This window comes from Typopeltis vanoorti, chromosome 10, assembly GCF_054136105.1.
Source record: "Typopeltis vanoorti isolate ZY-2024b chromosome 10, IOZ_Tvanoo_1.0, whole genome shotgun sequence".
NCBI lineage: Eukaryota > Metazoa > Arthropoda > Arachnida > Uropygi > Thelyphonidae > Typopeltis > Typopeltis vanoorti.
This window is the reverse complement of record NC_143558.1, coordinates 28,514,512-28,533,108: the sequence shown is the minus strand read 5'-3', so window position 1 is coordinate 28,533,108 and position 18,597 is coordinate 28,514,512. Positions and strand designations below refer to the sequence as shown.

The 18,597-nt window shown below is 34.8% G+C and overlaps 1 protein-coding gene across 1 annotated transcript in view; it reads right to left on the bottom strand.

The window, feature by feature from the left end:
• The window catches only part of Aos1 (SUMO1 activating enzyme subunit 1), an 81,011-nt gene that overhangs the window by 37,247 nt on the left and 25,167 nt on the right, over positions 1-18,597 (bottom strand). The window contains exons 4-5 of the mRNA XM_090399376.1: positions 11,938-12,194; positions 3,853-3,961 (exon numbers count right to left, since the gene is read on the bottom strand). Coding sequence (XP_090255502.1) covers positions 3,853-3,961; positions 11,938-12,194 — 366 coding nt within the window. The remainder of the gene's footprint in view (positions 1-3,852; positions 3,962-11,937; positions 12,195-18,597) is intronic.

The following is an 18,597-nucleotide window of genomic DNA, read 5'->3' as shown; positions in this document are numbered from 1 at the left end:
ATTATGTGAAGTCTACAGCCTCTACACACAAGTAGACTAGTCATAAAGATACTTCACATACAAACTTTGTCTGCTTGGGTAAAGGATTAAAACAAGAATATAATTTCTTGTCAAGTGCAATATATTATCAGCAAATAATTGTATATTACTGTCCACAACCCAATATCATTAATACTTACTTATCATCTTTATCCTCCGTGGAGCATAGGGCTTCAATGATTGTTCTCCATTGGACTCTATTCATTGCTTCTTTCTTGATCTCATTTCAGGATTTTCCCAACTGTTTCATCTCTGCTCAATTTCTCTCCTCCACGTCATCTTGGAAAGTTCCCTTCTTCTGATTCCCTGTAGATTCCATTCCATGGTTGTCTTTGCCATATCCTTATTTGAGTTTCTAATTGTGTGGCCTATCCACTTCCATCATCATCATCATCATCAAATTCCTGCCATGCACCCTCAAGGGGTGTACAGGATATGACAGTACTACATGAAAAAATTACATCATTAATCCACTTCCATTTTCTTTTTATTATTTCTGTTTTAATGTCAGATTGATTGTTTTGTCCCATAATGTCTTGTTTTAAATTCTATCTGGCTAGTATATTCCTGACATCTTTCTAAGATATCTATTTATGTAAATCTGCAGTTTATTTAAATTCCTTTTGGTTAACCTCCAGGTTTAAGATACATATAGAACAATCTTCATATTTGTTTGAAGAGACTTATTTTTGATTTTGATACTTGAGATTTATTTCTTTACTTATGCATATATTTTTCATTGTATTGAAAACAATTCAGTCTTTTTGAATTCTATTTCTTATGTCCTCTTTCAGTGTGCCTTACCACTGATCCTAGATAAACAAAAGTGTCTACCTGTTCTAGATTTTCTATGCGTTAGTGTTAGATTTTGTTTGGGATTAATCTTCATTATTTTGGTTTTCTTTTGCTTTATTTTTAAGCCACACATTAAGCTTTCCAGATTTAAGTTAAATTATTTTTCTTTGCATATGTTGGTGCATTTGAGCTAGCAAGTGTATGTCATCAGATTGCATATTAATGCTTGCATCTATTGTATTTCTCACCACCCAGTCTATTATTCTATTAACAAGATTGTAGGGGAGAGTATGCACCCTTGCCTTACACTTCCTGTTGTTTTTTATTTCTTTACTTTTTATTTTATAACTGTTATAGCTGGTATGCCATAATATTGCATTAATTTCAAATTACTTCTCTGTTCATACCACTGAATGCTTTTTCAAAGTCAATGAATCCCAAATACAGGCTGCTCTGCCATTCCATTGATTGTTCAATAATTATTATTTAGTCTATGCATGATCTATTAGGTCTGAAACTGCTTGTTCTTTCCTCAGTTTACATAAAATTTCATGTTTCATTCTTTCTAATATTATTCTAGTGAAGATTTTACTAACTGTGCTCAGAAGAGATATCCCTCTACAGTTTTTGCATTCTGTTGTATCCCCTTTCTTTGGTATTTTCACCAATAATCCTGTATTCCAGTCATCTGGCCATTCTTCATTTATAAGAGGATACAGTAGTTCTGCTTATATATTACCTGCATACATATTACCTTATATATCCTTGCAGCTTTGCCATTTTTAAATTTCTTTATTGCCATAGTTATTTCTGCTTTTGTTATCTCTCCTGTATTTATATTTAATGTTTCCATTTCAATATTTTCTGGGAGTACAGTTTCTTGTATTGGGGTTTCACTGTTTAGTATTTCCTGAAAGGGTTCTATCCATTTCTTTTTTTTGTCTTTTTCCCTTGCTTATATTTTATTGGTCTCTCTTTTCCCATATTTTTTCCAGTTATCTTCCTTGTTATTTCAAAAAGATTCTCATACTCAAAGTTTGCAGCAGCATGTTCAGCCTCCTTACAGAGTTCTTCAATGAATTTTCTTTTATCATCTCTTATACTTTACTTTTCTATTTTTCTCCTCATACGGTTTATTTACTCCTTTTCCTCTTTTTTATTTTTATTTTGGAGTAATTTTCTTCTCATTTCTCTTCTTTCCTCACTTGAAGACATTGTTTTGTCTGTTATCCATTGTTTCTGAACTTCTCTCCTGTTTTCCTAGTATTTCTTCAGCTGTTTCATTGTATAATTGTTTTACATTTTGCCATTTTTCTTCAATATCTCCATTTTTTCCTTCACTTTGTGTTATTGTTTCATATTTGCTTGACCATAGAAGCAAAGTTTTCTGTAATATCCTTATTGTTCAGTTTATTTATATTGTACCAGTTTCTTTTGCTCCTTGATTTAAATATTTTTGCTAGTTTCATTTTATCTTTGCCACCATCAATATATAGTATGTGCATGCAGCTGGTATATCATTATAAACAAGTTAAATATTCAGCCTCCTTACAAAGTTCTATGCTTGGGATGCTGTTATTTAGTATTCACTGTAGTGCTCCAGTGTCACTCTCTTCTTTTATACTCAGCATGTCCATACATTACTTCTGATACCTATTAGTGGAATCCTCTCATGTATTTTGGACAAATCCAAAAGTATTATGGTATATTCAGTCCATTGATCCAACTCTGCAGTCACTATTATAAAACATGAGTGAATTGCTAAAGTAAGACCTGTCCTTAAGAAAGCATGCTAGCCTCCTTCATAAAGGATTAAGCTATCCACCCATGACTAAGGATTTTTTTCTATTTTTTATCAATTTTATATATTTTTTGGATTTTTTAATTATTATTTTTTTGTTTACATAGTCAGGAAACCCTGCTCTAGAGACCAAACATGGAACTTCTTCAAGTCACTTTAGGCTTCCAATAAGCAGGATGGTGAAATGAAATTCATCTCCTACCTAAAGACAATCACAAACATCCAAGCCCACAGCAAAATTCGAGCCTGCAGCTTGTTTGTTGGAAAGTGGGAACACTTTCCACTCGGTCAACCTGACTCCCTTCAAGTTCTACCTCAGCACACTTTAGTAAAGAGAATGATTAACTATTGGGCTTTGGCTAAAGCATCTGCATTCACTAAAGTTATTGTTCTATTATTTTTCCTTTTACTTGCTACACAGGGAAAAAAAATTCTCTTGACCTTTCTTTCACCTGTTTGGTGAACTTCTTTTCATAGTTTAATTTCACCCTCTTCACCATGACTATTCCTCTCCTGCATGTTTTTTTACATTGCTCCTGGGCCTGATTATCAGCTTTCTGCGAAGTAGTGGATGCACAACACTTTTTTGGCATCTCTTGCTTCAAGTTTTATTCATCCCTTAAAACTCACATGAAATTTATTCTCCTAACTCTTGGTTATCAAATAATTTCCTCAGACAGCTTCTAACCACATCCCATGCACTGCTGATTCCTCTACCATGCAGTTTCTCACAAGAAGGCACTGCTTTCTCTGCTTATTATAATTGTCTGCTTTATAGTTTCATATATGCTTCTTCTTAGCCAAAACTCTTCATGATGATCATCTCACCAACTGGCAGCATAACATCATCATCTCATTTATAGACAGATTCTCAGACACTGTTACTAGAACCAATGTCTTTGTAATGCAAGTCAGTCTCTACCATCACAAGCTGATTAAGACATAATCCCTAAATAATTTTATAAATTATCTTCAATCTATATCTTTGTATAAGCTTTCTAAAATATAATTATTTAACATTCCAGTTTATCCTAAAAAAAGTACTCTAATATTAGACTATTTTCATCTTCAATGGAACACGATTCAATTCTGTATAAAATTAAAAACTGTTTATATGTCACACATTCTTTTACTGAATGCCTATTAGATAAAATTTATTCTAGAATATTTGACTCTCTCTCAAAACATTTACCATGCTAATTATTTTATTTCCTTACTTTTTCAATTGTATGCATAGTCTTCTTAGAAGACTGTTTGGATTTTTTAGCAGGAGGCCCATCATCACTATCATTTCCACTTGCATCTTTGTTGTAATGTATGATATCCCTAATGCACAGAAATGTTGATTACCATTAAAACTAAAATAAATTAACAAAAAACAAAGATTTAACACTTTTTATTTAAAATTATTTTCAAAACATCATGAGAGAATCAATTTGGTAAACAAAGTCATCTGTGTGTATATATGTGTATATCACCATCATCAAACTCTTGATATGTATCTTAAGGGATACTATAATACCACATGAAAAGTTTACGTTATTACCAGCTTCCCATCAGCAATCATCCTTGAAATTAGTCTGTTATCTGTCAGGACTCCAATACTGTCTGATCTTATATTTTGTTCTTCTAAAGCACTTCTAACTGCCTAGATCTTGGTCTTCCTTGGGGTCTTTTTTTTTTTTGCCATTGTGGAATCAAACACCTGTCTTGCTAAATTTCCTTCTCCTGTTCTATTTAACTAACCTTACCACCTGAGATTAGTTCCACTCACACATTCCTGAATGCTAACAATGTCAAGCTCCTTCCTAAATATGATTTTACCACTAATGCTGTCTGTTCATTCACCTCAGTAATTTTTCTCAGAACTCTTATATCAGTGGTTTCTAGTCTTCATCAAAGACTAGAAACCACTGATATCAGATCCATAAGTTAAAACTGGTTTGAACACTGTCATGTATATAGCTAGTTTAGTGTTTTGGCTAATTAATCTATTCCATATATATTTATTCAGCTGACTCATCACTATAATTGCACTGCTTATTCTTTTGTCTAATTCCATACTTAAATTTGTGATATATACTAAAAATTGTGCTTAAACGGTTGAAAAGTTTTGCTTATTCTATAGCTTTCTGATGTACGAGGGATGCCCAGAAAGTAAGTTCCGATGGGCTGTCAGAGAAACAAAAATATACTTACAAAAAAAAACTTTATTGGAAATTAAAGTAGACACCTTTCACTACTTTTCTACATAATTTCCACCATTGTTCAGGCACTTATCATAACGGAGCACCAAGGGTTGTACACCTTCGTCGTAGAAGGTGCCGCCTGTGATGCACACCACATATTGACTGCTGCTTTCACCTCGTCATCATCTTGAAACTGCTAGCCACCATGGAAAGATTTCAGATGTTTGAACAGGTGAAAGTCGCTTGGCTTGAGGTCAGGACTATATGGGGGATGATGGAATTGTTCCCAGCCGAAGGTGGTGAGAAGTTGTTGTGTTACGTCAGCCATGTGTGGGCAGGCGCTATCATGAATCAAAACACCCCTGGTAAGCATGCCACATCATTTATTCTGGGTCGCGCGATGCAGTTTCTTAAGGGTTTGGCAATACATACTTGCATTGATTTTGGAGCCTTGACCCAAGAAGTCTACCAGCAAAATTCCTTGTCTATCCCAAAACACAGTGCACATGATTTTCCGAGTGGAAACTCTTATCTTCAATTTTGTCTTGACTGGTAATGAGGTGTGCCTCCACTCCATGGACTGTTGTTTGGATTCAGGTGGGTGGGCAAATCAATTTTACATGTGACGGGTGATTCGATTTTCTTGGACATTATAAACACACACCAAGAAGCATACGCACTGCGAGAATGTCTGAAAATGGCAACAATGCCTTGCTAACGAATCAATAAACTCAGCACACATGTGCACCATTGCGATCGCAGTGCTGCAGTGAAAATATTTAAAAACGGAACTTACTTTCTTGACGTCCCTTGAAACATCAGAATAGCATTCTGATGTTTCAATGTCATGCCTATATTCACCTGCATAAAGAAAAGATAATCTCCAAATGTGATATGAAGCCTAATGCCACTTTCCTGCATAATGCAATTGATATAGTATAACAGTAGAGGGAGTGCACTGTGGTCTTTTGCCTTGTTTTACATCAAACCATCCTCATGTACCTCCTTCAATTCTAAATGCTAACCTATAATTCAAATATAGACTATGTATTGCTCGATATGTCCCACCCACAAAAGGTTGTAAACCTATAGTACACTAGTAGGTAGGTAGGTAGGTAGAGAGAGAGAGAGGGGGGGGATAAGTTTTTTTTTCTATTTTTATTAATTTTTATATTTTTTGTAAATTTTATTTATTTATTTTTTTTACCTGGGCCAGAAACTCTGTTCTAGAGACTAACATGGAACTTCTTCAAGCCACTTCACACTTCCAATAAGCAAGGCTGTAGTCTCATACCAGGAAATGAAAGTCATTACCTACAAACTATAGCATACATCCATACTAATGAAGGGATTTGAACCTGAAGTCTGTTGGAGAGTAGATATGCTAATCACTCAACCAACTAGTCCAGCAAATGTTAATAGGGTTTGTAGTATTTTGAACAACTTTTCTCTTGGCTTGCCATAAGTCTTTTCTGCAAAACAAATTTGTCATATTTGACTTAAAGTGAAAAACCTGACTCTGACACAACATGCTTGGCCTGAAAGCAGGTTGTTCTTTTCCAAGTTTTTCTTGGCCTCTTCTCAAATAGGTTTGCTTAAATCTTACCTGGAATGTTCAGTAGGGAAATTCCTCTATAATTCTCACATTTCCCTTTTTACTGATGGGAGGCATTAGAACTATACTCCAATCATCCACATAACCTGGTATCACTATATAAATTATCATATTCAACTGTCATTTACCCAAAAGCATAGAAGCAGGCCTTCATCCAACCTGTACCAAAAATGAAGACAACAGTCAGGAATCTTACTACTAGCCCAATGTTCTCATTTCAGTACTCTCAAAAGTTACAGAGAAAGTTATCGACAACAAGTTTCTTCACTGCCTGGAGACTCATCAATTAATTAGCAATTCCATCATTCTTGTTCTACATATGACTATACAATGGAGAAACCCACATTGTCACTCTTGATATTTCAAAGACATTCCATCATCTGGCATTAAGGCCTCCTGAACAAGCTACCATCTTATGCCCCCCCCCCTTCTGCATTCTGTGATTGGATTGCCAGCTTCCACACTGGATGTTCATTGCATGTCATAATAGATGGCCTCCTCTCATCAGATTTATATATTAATGCTGGAGTACCCTAGGGTTTGGTGTTCTCACTCACACTCTTCCTCCTTTACATCAATGACCTTCTCTCTCTGACTTCAAATCTTAATCTTATTCACAGCTTCACAGATGACAGTAAAATTCTCTTGACCTTCCTTTCACTTCTTTGGCTAACTTCTTTTAATAGTCTAATTTCACCCTCTTCACCATGACTATTCTTTTCCTGTATGCTTTTTTACATTGCTCCTGGGCCTTATCAAATGACAGAAGCCTCAAGATCTTCCATAACCAGTGACCTAAACAATGATCTCAAATGTGGTAAAGATAACTTAGTAAATTTCAATGTCAAAAAAACTCAAGCCTGCCTTATTACCTGTAAGAAAAATCCTACCTCATCCCCTCTCATTTCTGATAATGTTCAGTTCCTTTCAAGATCAAATTTCACTTCTTGGGTGGATTTTCACATTCAGTTTATCCTGGCACAAACATATTACTTACATAGCTTCCTTAGCCTCTAAAAAACTTATTTTCTGTTCTAAATATTACTTCTATCCCTCTCAACTCCTAACAATTTCACCAACTTTGTAGTACTGTTCCCAAATTTGGGGTAGAGCACTGAAGACTTTCCTAAGAAATCTTGATGATATACAGAAGAGAGTGATCTGCTTAATAGGTGACCCTAATCCTCAAAGACTCCTTTCAGTCACTTTCCCATAAGCACTCTATTTCTGCTGTGCCCTTTCTATAGGTAATTTCATGGGTACTGCTCCTCTGAATTGGTCACTACTATTCCTCCACTTTTTTCTAACCATGTAAGGACTAGAGCAGCCAATGGCCAACACCCATACACTGTCCATCTCCAAACATACCAAACAAACTTCTCATCATCCACCTCCATTACATCCACATCTATTCTTTGGAACAATCTTCCCCCATACTGTTCTTCCCACTAGGTTCAACCTCATCTCTTTAAGAAACATATCAATAGATTACCTCATTCTCCACACCTGACACTATTGTGTTATTAGACCTGTGAATTTTCATGTGTTGGGTAAGCATTAAAAAAATCATCCAGAATTTGACTTTTTGCCTTCTGAACTATACAATGCAGCTACTGTAAAACTTTTATACCACCACATTGAAAACTTTTTATACGTCTGGTACTGATATGTACTATTTTTCACTGCATCCTATCACTTCTTGTTTTCATTTAGCAATCTTTCAAAATAATTACTCGAGACATCTACAATGTCTTCTCCAATTCATTTTACAGTACTCTTTCTTCCATTGCTAAGCATTCTCAGTAGCCTCCAGTTTGCCACCTTTCTGGTATTTATTTTCTATATTCTCTAGGCACCAGCAAAATGAGCAAATGCTTGGGGCACTGAAATTTAATATAATCACAATTTGAAGCAATTATATTAAAATAACAATGACTGCATTAGTAGGAGAGGTTTTTATTTCATCATCATCAATTTCCTGATATGTACTCAATGGGTGTTCAGACTATTATGACAGCAGTACATGATTAAGTTTACATTATTATTAATCTCCCATCAAAAACTTTCCTCCAAATCAGTCCATTACTTGTCAACACTCCAATATTATCATATGTAACATTTTTCTTCTAAGGCACTTCTGAATGAATCAATCCACCTAAACCTTGGTCTTCCTCAGGTTTTTTTTCTCCCCTGCTATCTTGGCAATCAAACACCTGTTTTATTAAGCCTTCTTCTCCCACTCTGATTAAGTGACAGCATAACACCTCAGATTAGCCCTACTCATGCAAACAAGATTAAGTTCCTTTCTAATACCTTCATTTTTAATATGATTCTGCCATTGATGCCATCTATTCAGACCTCTAATTTTTTTCAGAACTCTATGGTCTTGGTCTCTAATTGTTGATTAAGTGCTTTATTTATAATACGATTCTCAGATTCATAACTTAAAACTGGTTTTAAGACTGCATTGTATACTGCTAGTTTAGTATTTTGGCTAATTTTTTTTAAATTTTGATATAAAAAAAATGCAAAAGTCAATTGGGGGAGAGGGGGATTGGGAAATTTTGGCTTGAGACAGCAAAGAATACTAGAACTTGTTCTCATGTTAAATAATTTATATGTGTATATTACTGGAAACTGAGTATTTAGCATTAACAGTTTCAGAAAAAGAAAAAAGTCTCATTCACTATGTTAATGTTGATAGCAGTTTTTCCACTGGTTCGCAAGATACAGGATTTGTAATAGAAAGTAACCACTATTTGGTTTTGAGCAGGATAAAATTGAATTACATACTGAAAAGAAGAGTGTGTGATAAAGTTTTAAAACAAATCAAAGCTGATCAACTTTCATAGGTGAACTGCAGACTCAGACTCATATACACCAACATTATTCAAGAAAAAATTAAAGAGGTTAAGCACAAGAACCAAACCTTGGAGATTCATTGGCAAACCCTGAAGAAAACATTACTGATTCAGAAAGAGAGGCATGTGGTGAGGTTCTCTATAAGGATAGAATAATCAGAACTCCATGGTGGACTCAGAAAGTTAAAGGGGCAGCCAAGGAAAAGAAGAAAGCATATTGAAAGTTCCTAGTGTACTCTTAGAGAATACAGAGAAAAATGTAAGAAAATGAAGCACTGTGAAAAACTAGCTAAACAAAAGTTCATGGGAAGACTTTGGTCAGAACATAGAAAATAAATATTGGGAAGGTGGTAAAATATTCTGGAAGTTATTGAAAAAGCTTAGAAATGGAAGAAAGAGTACTGTAAAAGGAATCAGAGATGATAAAGGTGACATGAAAACTGGAGAAAACGTTATCCTTGAAGTATGGAGTAATTACTTCGAAAAACTGCTAATTGAAACAATCAGTGACAGCACAGCGGTAAAAAACACTGACCAGGCATGCATTCAGGAATATATATATACAAGAAGTAGAAAAAGCGATCAAAGCCTGAAATGTTGAAAGGCATCTGGAGTAGATGATATGTGACCAGAAATGCTCAAGTATGGAGGTATAAAAGTCTTACAGTGGCTGCACTGCATAGTTCAGAAAGTCTGCACAGAAGGACGAATTCCAGATGATTGGTACTCATGGTACTCAAATATAAAAAGGGAAATAAAACTGAATGTGAGAATTACAGAGTTATTTCTCTACTGAGTGTTCCTGAAGATTTATACCAATATACTTGAGAAACAGTTGAGAAGAATTGTGGAAGAGAAGCTTGTGAAGAATAAGCTGGACTCAGGCCAAATAGAGGCTGTCAGGATTAGATTTTCACTTTATGACAAACTGTTGAGAAATCATCGGAATATAACAAAGATCTGTATTTAAGTTTTGTAGATCTCGAAAAGGCATATGACAAGGTCCAGGGGAGAAGCTATTCAAAATGCTACAGTTGTATAGTGTAAGTGGAGCATTATATCAAGCAATACTTAGTCTTTATTTCAGTTGTAAGACAGTAGTTAGAACTGAAGGAAGTACAGGAAGATGGTTTAATGTTAAATCTGGTGTCAGACAAGGATGTACATTACCCATCTGTTATTTATTATCTATATGGATCACATCATGAAGGAAAGTGGTATTAAACCTGATATCGAAACTGGAGAGGTTTATGTCAGCTCTTTGCTTTATGCAAATGATGCTATACTTCTAAATAAATCTGCTACAAGATTCCCTGATTAAATTGAATAACTGTTGTAATGGATATGGTATGAAGGTCATCAATAACTAGACAGAGACAATGAAAATATCAACTGCATTGTGAATGAAGAACCTATAGAAGAAATAAAACATTTCAGCTATTTAGGCACGATTATTAGTGAAGATGGTAAATTAAATATGGAAATAGAAAACAGAATCAAGAAAGTTAGTATGGTAGGAAGTCAATTGAATAAATTTATGTAGAATAAGAGAGAAATTGGTCAAAACACCAAATTAGCTGTATACAAGACAGTGTTCAAACCAATTTTAACTTATGGATCTGAGACCTGGGTTAGAAGTAAAATACTTGACCAAAGACTAGAGACTGCAGATATGAGAGTCCTGAGAAAGATTACAAGGCGTGAACAGACGGCATCAATGGCAATATCATATTAAAAACGAGGATATTAGGAAAGAACTTGACATTATTAGCATCCAGGAATGCATTAGCAGAGCTAATCTCTTAAACAGAATGGGAGAGAAAAGATTAGCAAAACAAGTGTTCTCTGCCAGATTGGCAGGAAAACGACCCAGAGGAAGACCAAGATATAGATGGATTGATACGGTCCAAAGTGCCTTAGACGATAGAAATATAAGATCTGAAAATGATGTTGAAGTCTTGACAAGTAACAGACTGATTTGCAGGAAAATTATAGATAGGAAGTTAGTAATGAGTTAAATTTTTCATTAAGTACTATCAGGTTGGCAGAAAAAGATCCAGAGGAAGACCAAGATATAGGTGGATTGATAGGGTAAAAAGTGCTTAGAAGATAGACATATAAGATCTGATAATGTTGAAGACTTCACAGGTAACAGATTGATTTGGAGGAAAATTATAGATAGGAAATTAGTAATGATGTAAATTTTTCATGTAGTACTGTCATGTCCTGTACATCCCTTGAGGATACATGTCAGGAATTTGATGATGATGAAAATTAAACATAACTACCAAAAGGAGATTTATAAGATGAACATTAGTAAGATTAAATTAAAAAAAGAAATGATGCATCCAAAAATAACAAGTGAAATTTTGAACTATAGAAAGAATAATATATTGATTTCCTAAATTCTATTTGTGCAACAAAATATATTCATAACATAAGCATATGCTGCAATAATAAAATAGTATAAATTTTTAAAAATGTTACATCATAATTATCATAACTTAATAACTTGTCTGGTATTTTTCATCATTATGGAAATGATCACTGTTTCTATGGAAAAATAATCATATGATTAAGTTCTAAGGCATATGCATGCATTATTTGATTGTAAAACTCATATCAAAGATAACTTACTCAAAATAAGTGTGTGTCCCCAAGTCAGAGAAACAATAACCATAAAAACCCCAAACTGCTCCACAAAAGAACTTTATGGCATGTTTGCGGCAAACAGAATTTAAGTATAATAAAACATCTGATAAACAATCAGTTGCACAAACAATATCAAAGTTCCTAAAATAATTTTCTTCCTTTCTTGTGACATCTGCTGCCTCTGTGACAACTTCTACCATAGGATTTAACTGCTGAGCAGCCATTCTGGAACATTCCGCTCTCTTTAAAGAAATAAACAAAAACATAATAAAATTAAAAAAGTAATAAAATGCAAATATCATCTCTTTTATGCCATCTATATTTTTTTCTTTAGATCAGGTGTATCCAATGACAATAATGGTTCTTTTTAACTTGAATCGTAAAACATTAATATGCATTAATATGTGACCATCCGTGATGTTCTTTCAAACAACATGGATGGTCACAAAGGATAGCATCTTTGCTTTGAAGCCAACAGGCTGTGGTTTTGAATCCCAAATTTTATGACATGGTATGAGATCAGCATCCTATTTACGGAGGCCTGAAGTACCATGTTTTGTTTCTAGAGCAGAGTTTCCAAATTATCTCATGATTTGCCCACCCACAAATGTAGATGGAATAAGTGTTAAATAATAGTACTAATGTGCTATAGGTTTCCAATGTTTCAAAGATGGGAATGTCATAAAAACAACACCATATTATTAATATTTTTATGCTTCTAACTTATTTCCTAACCCATCACCAGAGAATTATTTTTAATTCTCCATATTACTGGAAAATGACATTTAGCAGATTTTCCATGACAAGGTATGCAACAGGGGTCCTTAAGGGTCAAAGCTGTATAACTGAGAGGAGACTTCCACATGGCCTTTAAAGGAATGCGGAGAACAAACCAGGGCTTCTGACCTAATGTCCAATCCTCACCTCGTGGTGCACCCTGTTGGGTATATACTTAGATACTGAACGAATGAGGATGGGCTGGCAATTTGGGATTTAGCCGACCAAATTGTATTCCTATTGGTTAAAGCAAAATAAAAATTGATGGTACAACATGACAAAATTTCATGCCGGCTGGGGCATCGCCCGGTTAAACAAGGCCCTCGTTGTTTTCGCCAGAAAACCAGGGCGAACAGCAAAAAGTCAGCTACTAGAACAAATCTGAAAACATACCCCAACTCAACATCACCAGAGTTAAAGATTGGTACTATCAACATAAGAAGTCTGAATGGCAAAGAAATGGAGCTAGCTGAGGAATTAGATAAGTACCAGATCGACATAATAGGGGTGACTGAAACAAAAAAGATAAAAACTGGTGAGATATTTCTGAGCAATAAATACAAAATGTTATATTCAGGCAATGACAATCAAGGAAAAGAAGGAGTAGCCATAGTATTCAACACTAAATACAAGGCTAATATTCTTGAATGGTAGGCAATTTCAAGTAGAGTGATGTGGGCAAATATCAGAATGAAGAACTGGATAATGAGACTTATTTGTGGCCCCACAGAAGGTTCTACTAAGGTGGAAGTGGAGGAATTTTTTGAGGCTTTAGAATAAGCAACTGACACAATGAAGAAGGAAAAGTTGGTTCTTCTTGAGGTTCTAAATAGCAGAGTAGGAAATGATTGTCAGACATACAAAAATATTTTGGGAAAATTTGGAGAAAAGAGCAAAGCTAATAATAATGGCAAATATCTGTTGGATTTCTGCTTAGGACATGGACTGGTTATTACTAACACCATGTTCCAACATAAAAATGTGCACAAATTCACATGGAGAGAAGAGGCTAGGAATAAGAAAAGTCTCATTGATTATGTTATTGTAGATAGTGATGTTTTCTCCCTGGTGCAGGACACCAGAGTGTACAGAGGATTTGAAATTGGAAGTGATCACTATTTAGTCTTGAGCAGGAAAAAATTGAATTTCATATTGAAAAGAATAACATGTAGGAAAGTTTTAAAGCGAATAAAAGTTGAAAAGCTCTCAGGTGTGAACTAGACTAAAATACACAAAGATTATTGAAGAAAAAATGAAAGAGTTTGAAAACAGGAATCAAACCTTGGAGATTCAGTGGCAAGCTTTGAAAAAAGCCCTGACTGATTCAGCTAGAGAGGCATGTGGTGAAGTTGTCTGGAAGGATAGAAAAATTAGAACTCCATGTTGGACACAGGAAGTTAAAGAGGCAGTGAAGGAAAAGAAGAAAGCATATCAAAAGTTCCTGGCAAATAAGTCAGCTTGTGCTCTTAAAGAATACAGAGATAAATGGAAGAGTGCTAAACACTGTGTAAAAACTAGGTAAGCAAAAGTCATGGGAGGACTTTGGCAAGAATATAGAAAATAAATATCAAGAAGGTGGCAAAATATTCTGGAGGTTGTTGAAGAAGGTTAGGAATGGAGGAAAGAGTGCTGTAAAAGGAGTTAGAGATGATAAAGGTGACACGAAAACAGGAGAAAAAGATATCCTTGAAGTATGGAGTAATTACTTTGAAAAACTGCTAAATTAAACAAGCAGTGATGACAGCACAGTGGTAAAAAAACACTGACCAGGCATGCAGTCGGGAATACATATCCATACTTGAAGTAGAAAAAGCCATTAAAAGCTTGAAACGTGGAAAGGTAGCAGGAGTAGATGATAATCGACCAAAAATGCTGAAGTATGGTGGTATAAGAGTCTTACAGTGGCTAGACTGCATAGTTCAGAAAGCCTGGACAGAGGGACGAATTCCCGATGATTGGAGTAGAGCTCTCATAGTACCTATATATAAAAAGGGAAATAAAGCTGAATGTGAGAATTACAGAGATATTTCCCTACTGAGTGTTCCTGGTAAGATATATGCAAGTATACTTGAGAAACGGTTGAGAAGAATTGTGGAAGCTTGGTGAAGAACAAGCTGGATTCAGGTGAAATACAGGCTGTCAGGATCAGATCTTCACTTTACGATAAATAGTAGAGAAAGCATGGGAATACAACAAAGATCTGTATTTAAGTTTGGTCGATTTGGAAAATGCATATGACAAGGTACCAAGAGAGAAGCTATTCAATACGCTACAGTTATATGGTGTCAATGGGGCATTATATCAAGCAATACTTAGTCTTTATTTGAATTGTAAGTCAGCAGTTAGAATTGAAGGAAGTACAGGAAGATGATTTAATGTTAAATCTGGTGTGAGACAAGGATGCACATTATCCCCTCTGTTATTCATTATCTATATGGATCACATTATGAAGGAAAGTGGTATTAAACATGATATCAAAATTGGCGATGTTAATGTCAGCTCTTTGCTTTATGCGGATGATGTTATACTTCTAAATAAATCCGTACAAGTCTGCAAGATTTTCTGACTAAATTGAATATGGTATGAAGGTCAGCAATAAAAAGACAAAGACAATGAAAATAGGCAGAATCATTGAAAATATCAACTGTGTTGTGAATGGAGAATCTGTGGAACATGTAAAACATTTCCGCAACTTAGGCACGATTTTTAGTGAAGATGGTAAATTAAATATAGAAATAGATAACAGAATCAGCAAAGCTGGTATGGTGGGAAGACAATTGAATAAATTCATATGGAATAAGAGAGAAATTAGTCGGAACACTAAATTAGCTGCATACAAGACAGTGTTCAAACCAGTTTTAACTTATGGATCTGAGAGCTGGGTCAGAAGTAAAACACTTGACCAAAGACTAGAGACTGCTGATATGAGAGGCCTGAGAAAGATTAGAGGCATGAACAGATGGCATCAATGACAATATATTAAAAACGAGGATATTAGGAAAGAACTTGACATTGTCAGCATCCAGGAATGCGTTAGCAGAGCTAATCTCAGGTGGTATGGTCACTTAAACAGAATGGGCGAGAAAAGATGAGCAAAACAAGTTTTCTCTGCCAGGTTGGCAGGAAAATGACCCAGAGGTAGACCAAGATATAATTGGATTGATACGGTACAAAGTGCCTTAGACGATAGAAATATAAGATCTGATAATGTTGGAGTCTTGACAAGTAACAGACTGATTTGGAGGAAAATTGTAGATAGGAAGTTAGTAATGATGTAATTTTTTTTTCATGTAGTACTATCAATACCTGTACACCCCTTGAGGGTACATGGCAGGAATTTGATGATGATGATGAGGCATGCAACATTACATTACAGTATAGTTTTAAGTTAGGAAATTTTGAATGCCAAATGTAAACACAGTATATACTTTCTCTTGGTGGAGGCAGACCTACAGAGTAGGTCTGCCTCTGACAAGATGGCTAAAAAGTGAGCCAATTGACAATATTAGAGACACCTACTCTAGATAAGCAATAATATATTTTCAATTTAGAAAAATAAATAAATAAAATAAAATAATAATGATAAACAAACTTATACAGGTTTTTCAATTTTGCACATAAAAAATTAGCTTACTATCCAAAAGCAGATAATCAGATTTTAAAATCCTCAATCCACAGAACTGGCTAATTAGCAATACAAATATTTTTTAAGCAATAATGATAAAAACATCCTGTTGCTTCAACTCGTTCCTAAGGAGCTTAGACAAAGAAATCTACACCACCGCATTGTATTCCAAAATTAATAAAACATATATGTGAAGAAAGGATTATTTCTAATTTTAATGAGCTTTTGGAAAAGTAGAAAAGCTGTGACTCAATGGCAACTTTAAAGAGATTTATATGTTGTATAACTCCAAAAGAAATTATCTCTCATGGTTATTATTATTATTATTAGACACCTCCAGGGAGTCCACAGACTCATCGAGAGAGGGCACCTGCTCTACAACTCTGTCTCCACCACTCCTCCGCCAACTGATCGCAACTACACCAATGCCATCTACCGCTGACCACTACCACTAGTTTTTCCACAGACAATCACAAACATCCATGACCAAGGCGGGATTCGAACCCACAGCCTTTGGCTGAAGAGTGTATATGCTAACCACTCGGCCAGCCAGGCCGGCATTATAATATGTATATTAAAAAAAAAAAAAATCATTTAACCAAACAAGGTTTGGCTAAAAAACTTGGTTTGCTGCATAAGGGTAATAAAGACATTTTTTTTCCTGAAATCAGTTTTAAAATCTGATTAAAAAATGTATATTTTTTTTTTAAATTCACCAATGAAACATAGTTTAAGTCAATGGAATATACCTTAAGTTTCAAAAACTGAATGAAAGAGTTACTTGCTTCGCAAAAAAGTTCTCCTAACCAAATTCTAGCATCATTAATTTTGCACTGATCTCTAGCACAAAGCTCTTATTGATCTTTTTAATACATAATTCATAAAAATGCATTACTCTTTTTTTGAGGTAATAATTTTTAGTAGAGAAAAAGAAAGGGAGAAGAGATTTTAATATGACTTTTTGTAATTATATTAAATAATTATAACCTTCTTAACCTACATAAAGGAATTACTAAAATAAAGAGCCAAAAGGCTTCAGCGAAATTACACTTATTCAAATTTACTTAAGTGGATATTAGATCCAGCATTATTTCAAAGCCGAATGTAGAAACTATGAAAGTTTCATAAGTTGACCAGAGAGATTGTGGGAATACATTCCTCAGCATCTCTGTTACCTTAATGTGGACTACTTAAAGTCATAGGTGCTGCCCAAGCATCTATATGTTTATTAGTCCATTTTGATAAGGTTTCACTGAGCTGTTACAAACTGGTTAGTTCTCTTCAGAGACCAGGCAGAAACCTTAAGAGAGCAAAAACTCTTGTTCAGTACTAAGAAACTTGAAATGTCAGAGAAATGTATTTTTCATAAGTGAACTCTCAGTCTGTGCATAAAAGTAATTACTAAAATAAAGAGCCAAAAGGCTTCAGTTTAGCAATGCAAAATTACATAAGCAAAGTGGATATTAGATCCAGCATTATTTCAAATGCCAAATGTAGAAACTATGAAAGTTTGAGAAAGACCCAGAGTTTGCTTACGAAAAATACATTTCTCTGACATTTCAAGTTTCTTAGTACTGAATGAACGTTTTTGCTCTCTTAAGGTTTCTGCCTGGTCTCTGAAGAGAACCAACTAGTTCGAAACAGCTGTCAGGATAGTGAAACCTTATAAAAATGGACTAATAAAAGACGAATATATAGACACTTAGGCAGTACCTATGTCTTTCAAGTAATCCACATTAAAGCAACTTGGGGATGCCAAGAAATGTGTTCCTTAAAGCTCTCTGATCAACTTACAAAACTTTCATAGTTTCCACATTCGGCTTTGAAATAATGCTGGATCTATGAGGGTGGGTCTGAAAAGTTCTTGGCCTAACAATGAAAAAACGAATTTATAATTTCAAAAATATTTTTATTTTTCAACATAATCTCCCTTAAGACTAATACATTTATTCCAGCAATGCTCCAGTGCCATTATCCCATCCCTGTAATGGTCCTCAGTAAGATCTGCAAAATACTACTCTACAGCTACAACCACCTCTTGATTCGAAGAAAAATGCTGACCAGTGAGGAAGAGTTTTAGTTTTGGGAAGAGACAGAAGTCAAAGGGAACCAAATCTGGGGAATAGGGTGGATGTTCCAACAATTCATAGTGCAGATCCTTTAATTTTCCCATTGCCAAAACACCTTTGTAGGCAGGTGCATTGTGCTGATGAAAGATGATTTTTTCTTCTGCAAACTGGGTC